The sequence below is a fragment of the Pyrgilauda ruficollis genome, unplaced genomic scaffold (genome assembly GCF_017590135.1).
Source record: "Pyrgilauda ruficollis isolate IOZ18807 unplaced genomic scaffold, ASM1759013v1 scaffold12, whole genome shotgun sequence".
Classification (NCBI taxonomy): Eukaryota; Metazoa; Chordata; class Aves; order Passeriformes; family Passeridae; genus Pyrgilauda; species Pyrgilauda ruficollis.
In genome coordinates this window covers 5,776,360-5,782,363 of record NW_024510321.1, presented here as the reverse complement: position 1 = coordinate 5,782,363, position 6,004 = coordinate 5,776,360, and the positions used below count along the sequence as shown (strand labels likewise).

The following is a 6,004-nucleotide window of genomic DNA, read 5'->3' as shown; positions in this document are numbered from 1 at the left end:
CTCCGCGGCGGGACGGCGGGGCAGTGAGGGAGCAGCATCCCGCTTTTGGGAGATGGGGCTCCCCAAGTTATCCCGAGGAGCTGGAGGGGGAAGGGGGGTGCTAACCCCATCTCTACCCAGCATCCACGCCTGCATTCCGCAGCCACGGGCGCCCGTGGTTCTCCTTGGAGGTGGTGAAGGAGCAGAGAGGATCAGGGAAGGACCCCGGGTTTGTTTCAAGACGGTGCTTCGAGATTTGTTTCCCTAACGTTACTTATATCTTTTCTTTCTTTTAAAATTAAATTCTCCTCGTCTATCCCCAAAATCAGCCCCAGACACCCCAACTCCAGAAAAAAAAAAAAAAAAAAAAAAAGGAAAAACAAAAGGTTAGGGGTGGGGTGAAAAAAAAAAGTTAAAACTCATAGAACAAATAGGAGAACTATTTATTCGGTTCACAGTCGTGTGAAATGCAGCAATAAAAATCTTTGGACTTCAGCAAAAGTTGTTTTTAATTTTTTTTTTGAATTTCAAAAAAACAGCGTCCAATGTCCATTAAAACTGCGCTTAAGTCTATAAAAAAGTAACTTAAGCTTTAAAAAAAAATCTTAAAGATAGCATCTAAAACTTCATACAACCAAAAAAAAAAAAAAATCCAAAAAAAACCAACGAAACCAAACAACAAGCCCAAAGCCCCGAAACCAAAACCAACAACAACAAAAAAAATATTTTATAATCAGATATCTTGGATTTTTACACCACCTTACCTGTAAATTATATATACATAGAATATTGCAGAATTATATCTAATACACAATATTTTCACTATTAATGCTGGTATAATCTTTATACACTGGCCCTTACGTTTCTTTTTATTTTTTTTTTAATTAAATTATTGCATTGTATAAACTTTGACTGCAAACGGCCCCCCCACCCCCCCTTTCCCTTGGCTATTCACTGTCCGACTTGCCGTCTTTCGCCGTGGTGGAGTGGTTGTAGAGCCCCTGGGCCATGAGGTGCACTGCCAGGGAGTTCTTACTGCCCGTCGCCTTCTTGATCTTGGCTCGTTTGTTCTGGAACCAGATTTTGATCTGGGACTCGTTGAGCCCGAGCTCCTGGGCCAGGCTCTGCCGCCGCTGCTCTGTCAGGTACCGGTTCGTCTGGAACTCGGCCTTGAGTCTCTGCAGCTGCTCGGCGGTGAAGGCGGTGCGAGGCCGCTTGTCCTCCTTGTTGGGGTTCTTCTTCTTTGGTTTGCGGGAGCGGGGACCTACGGCCGGGAGAGAGGAGAAGCACCGACACCGCCGCGCTCTGCTGCGGGCAGAGCTCCCGCCCGGGGGGCACCGGCCCCGGCAGCACCACCCCCTCCAGGGGAAGGAGCCCGCTTTGTGCCTCCGCTGCCGGGGATGCTCGGGAGGCGGCGGAACGGGAGCCGCAGCCCCCGGCGCCCCCCGCGCTGCCCGGCTGGCCCCCCCTCGGCTCCCCCGGCCCCTTCCTCCCCAGCCAGAAACGCAGTTCCCGAGCCTCTGTGTCCCGGGAATGCCCGGCAAGCAGGGCCAGAGGCACGGGGCTCAATTTTATACCCTGAACAGAATTTTTTTTTTTTTTTTTTTTAAAAAAGTTTACTTGGCCAGAAGCATTCCACCCCTCCGCTGCAGTGCCCATATGGCGCTGCACGGCCCGATCCGAATCGCCGGGATTATTCTCGGGAATATTATTCTCTGCAGCACAAGGAGCCTTTTCTGCCCGGGCCGAGCCATTGTGAGGATGTATGTTAATTAAATATTAACAAAGGAGAGCACTGGAGAACAATGGAGTAAATTCCAATTCAGCTCTGAATATTACCTCTGAGTAAGAGTTTGTTTCCAGATATTACGAACTAATTTTCGTCTCGTTTTACGATCCCTTCCTCAGCTAGCCGACTCCCGGGTGAAAATCCTACCTCGCCGCTTTTTTAAGAGAAAGACCCTTTTTTTTTTTTCTTTTCCCCGCGAGCAGATCTCCTGCCTGATGTTTCCCATGCCTTCCTCCAGTGTTTTCTACTTGTTTTTAACCGGGATTTTACCGATGTGCCGGAGCCAGCCCTCCTGTCCCCGCGGTAGCGAAAGGACATTTTACCCCCTGCTTGTTATTTTAATTTTTTTTGTTTTAATTTTAATTTTTTTAAAGATAATTTCAGGACGTTCTGCCTAAGCCCTTGCCAAGGGATGGACTCTGCCAAAGAAGTTTCCCGGCTCTTGGAAATGTCCTCCGGCCCCCACAGAGCTGACCTACAGCATGTGGGGGGAAATTAAAAGGAAGAAAAGAAACGGCGGCGGCTCGGAGGCCTCTTTTAGAGAAATAAACGATCGCGGATTGTTTTTGGCCAAAAAGACTAATCAAAACAAGGCGAGGCCTATGGAAATGCCACCTCCCCTTCCCAAAACCCAGCGCAGGGGGGGTTTCCCGGCAGGGAAAAGGAGAGCTCGCCGGGAGGATGAGTGGGGAGCCCAAAGACAGTTTGTTTTTTCCTCCCTCTTTGATAAAACTCGTCAGTTGGTGGGAAATCCCCGAGCCCAGGCGGCCTCAGCTCCGCCGCGGCGGCGGGGACAGAGGGAGGGACCCCCGCTCCCTCCTCGTCCCTGCGGCTCCGCGCACCCCCGGCCGACCCTTCATCCTCCAGCTTTTCAGGCCATTTTAAGCAACTAGCCCACCCGCCAAAAAAACCCCAAAAAGCAAAACCCAAACAGAAAAAAAAAATAACCAGAAGAAGACGGGGAGGGAAAAGGGAGCGGGGTCTTTTCCACGCCGCTTGCCGGCCTCGCGGGCGGGCGGCGGCGGCCCGGGGAGCCCGGGGAAGGGGCTGCGGCCGTGCGGAGCGGGGCCGCGGCGGGGCAGCGCTTACCTGAGGAGGGCCGGTCCGAGTACCGCGTGCAGTACACCCAGGCGGGCCACAGCATGGGCTGGTTCCCGGCGTTGGAGCTGGCCTGGGAGCTATCCGAGTCCGAGCTCACCGACAGGTCGCCGCCGCTCAGTCCCCGCGCCTTCAGGGCCGCCTCCAGCGCCGCGGGGTCCCCCCCCTTCTTGGCGGCGCCGTGCAGGGCCAGCCCGGCGGGGCCGCCCTCCCCCCGGCCCGGCGAGCCCGCCCCGCCGCCGGGCAGCGGAGCCCCGGGGGCCGGCGCCGCGGCGGGGCTGCGGCGGCTCTCCGCGCCGGGCCGCCGGGGCTCTCCGTCGGGGCCGCCCGCCTCCTTCCTCCGCCCGAACTCGGGCCGCAGGATGTTGTCGATGAAGAAGTTGGTGATGCGGTGCGGGTGCGGATGGGGGTGCGGGGGGTCACCGGGGGGGAGCAGCAGTCCCCGCCGCCCGCCGCCGCCGCCGGGCTCCGCGTCGCCGCCGGACTCCTGCGGCTCGGCCGCCTCCTCCCGGGGGCTCCGGCCGCCCTCCTCCATGCTGCGCGGCCGCCCCGCCGACGGCTCCGCTGCCCGCCCGCCGCCGACCGGGCGCTGCCGAGCGCTGTCTGTTGTTGCTGCTGCAGTCGGTTGTTCTTTATTTAAATTTTTTAATATATATATTTATATATATATATTTATATATATATACACGCACACACAGGTTGCGCCGCGCTACGCCCCGGCGGCCGCCGCCGCCGCGCCCGGGCACTTCCACTCGGGTTGTTGTCCTTTAGGTTTTAACGGGGCCCCCGCCGCTGACGTCGCCGGCCCGGGCGCTCCGACACGTGCCTCGGGCCAATGGAAGGCCGGGCGAGCGCACACGTGGTGCGGGGCGCCCCGGTAAGTGACAGCGCCCACGCCCCTCCCCCGGACGGGCCCGGCCGCCGCGGGGATGCGCAGGGGGGAGCCGGGGGTGCCCCGCCGCGGGGAGCGCACCGCTGTCCCCCTTCCGCCTGTGCCCCCCAGCCCTGACCGGCGATGAGTTACCGGCGGTTTAATTGTCCCGGTGTTTACCGGGGAGGGGGCCGGCATCCCACAATTCCTTGCAGAAACGCATAAATAATATTAAGCGAGCGGCGGCGATACAAAGGGGTCCGGGGGGGGGGGCGGAACAGGCCCGGCCCGGTGCCCGCGGGCTGCTCGGGGGTTGCGTCCCCTCCCCGCAGCGCGGTTCGGCGGTAATTGACTCGTCCTTCCAGCAGCCGGACAGGAGCTTTTGATCTGCCCTGACCGCTCCCCAAACGGCATCGCGGCGACGTGCTGCCCCCCAAAACGCCGGCCCGTCACCCTCTGGACCCCGCAAAAGCCCTTGCCTCTTTAGGACGGGAAAGCTGCCGCAGCTGCTTTGCTTGTGTTTAGGGAGAAACACCCCGGAACAAAATTAGGGAGCAAGGTGCGACTGGATGTATGAAAGGCTGGGGGGGCTGAACAGGTTGCAGGGCTCGGATCCTCCGTGGGGAAAACGAGAGGGGAGCGAGAAGGCGGGGCGCGCCCTGCCCCCGCAGCCGACCCGAGATCCCCGTCCGGGGCCCGCACGGTGCCACCGCCCGACGGGGCGCACCCCGAGGAGCTGCGCGGCCCCGCCGAGGGCCGAGCAGGGTGGGGAGGGGATGGCTCGGCCCCGGTGTCCGCCGCACCCCGACGGCCGGCTCTCCCCCTAAGTGACGTTTTTCTTTGGAGGTGGCTTCCCTGCGGTGACACGCATCACTCGCCACCTTGAAGGAAGGGGACAGTGTGCCTTTCCTCTCCTCTTCTTCTTTTCCTTTTTATTTCCTCTTTCTTTCCCTTTTTGCTTTCCTTTTTCTTATCCTTTTTTCTTTCCCGTTTTCTTTTCCCTTATTCTTTTAATTTGTATTTAATTTTAAATTCATCTCCTTATTTTCTTTGTATTTCGCAGCGGGTCGGGTTCACCAGAGAAGACCAGCAGTGGCTGATCCAAAGTTGTTTTGCTCAAACAAGCACCCAGAGGTTAATTTCTTCAAGAGCCCCATGAAAAGCGATTAGCCTGTCTCCCAAGAAGTATTTTCTAATTACTTGGAAGCTCTCGCTTTACTACTACCCCATAATTAAACGTGTTCAAGGTGCTGCACTTCAAATATTTCGCTCCCGGGCGGACCCAAGTTACCGATAAAAACTTTAAACCTCCTTGAACCCCTTGTTACCTGCCCGCTCGCTGCCGGTACAGCGTTAACCTTCCCATTCGTTATCCCGCTCCTTTGCGGGGATATTTCTAACCTACACAGGACAGGGGGGAGAATTCCTGAGGTAAACTCCGAAGTAGGAGATAAACAAAGCTGTACAAAACAATTACGGCATCTGCCTGTCCTCTGACAATAATCCAGCACCTCAGGTATGCAGAGGCAGCGGGGGGGCGGCGAGGGGTGAAGGAGTGATCTGATACCGGACCGAAGAAATCTGAATGGTCTATTTTTTTTTTTTTTTTCCCAAGGTTATTTTTATCTGGGAGCTCAATCTCTGTAGAAATATTCCCCAGCAGCACTATTGCTCGCCGGTCCGCAGTCGCCTCGCAAGAGGCATCGCAGCGTGCGGGGGCTTTTCCTCGGGAACCACTGTGGGTCACCGGGAGAGGTGGCTTGAAAATGGGAGTTTGGCTTCGTTTCCTTCTTCGCTTCAGCCTCCCCTCGCAGACCTAGTGCCTGCAAATGTCACCTCTCCGCACACCAGCAATATTTTTTCCTTACGCTCTCCACGTAGTTCCAACGAGGCTCATTCCCTGCTGCCACCCTTTTAAAAATTTATATGTTTTCCCTCTCTCAAATAGGTGAGTGTGCGGGTGCAGCGGAACCCCCACACCCTGCCCTTTGCTCGGCGCTTTTGGCACTGAGAACTTTAGAAACGGGATGACATCCCGGGAGCTCGGAACGGGGAAGGAGGGAGGGAGCTTGCGGCCGACCCCCGCCCGCCGCGGACAGCGGGCAGGCTCCGCGGCCGGGCCGGGCTGCGGGCAGGCTCCTGCACTGTTTGTGCCGCTCCTCCGAGCAAACCCTCCTTCCAGCTTTTCCCCACACTCGGGAAAAAGGAAACCAAAACAAAACAACAAACCCCGAGGTGCAGGGAAGCCAAAATGCCCTGAGCGATAG

General features: G+C 57.0%; 1 protein-coding gene across 1 annotated transcript; it reads right to left on the bottom strand.

Annotated features, from left to right (window-relative positions):
- Nucleotides 1-926: 926 nt before the first annotated feature.
- Nucleotides 927-3,439, bottom strand: EN2 (engrailed homeobox 2). The gene is made up of 2 exons (XM_041489168.1): nucleotides 2,858-3,439; nucleotides 927-1,243 (listed from the first exon to the last, which is right to left on the bottom strand). Exons 1-2 carry the CDS (start codon nucleotides 3,399-3,401, stop codon nucleotides 927-929), a joined length of 861 nt encoding a protein of 286 aa, XP_041345102.1. The 5' UTR covers nucleotides 3,402-3,439.
- Nucleotides 3,440-6,004: the final 2,565 nt, after the last annotated feature.

Excerpts from the sequence above, each read along its gene's own strand:
- EN2 (XM_041489168.1), bottom strand. The coding sequence starts at position 3,401 with ATGGAGGAGGGCGGCCGGAGCCCCCGGGAGGAGGCGGCCGAGCCGCAG. Across the intron at positions 1,244-2,857 it reads CTCGGACCGGCCCTCCTCAG|GTCCCCGCTCCCGCAAACCA; the intron begins GTAAGCGCTGCC and ends TCCCGGCCGTAG.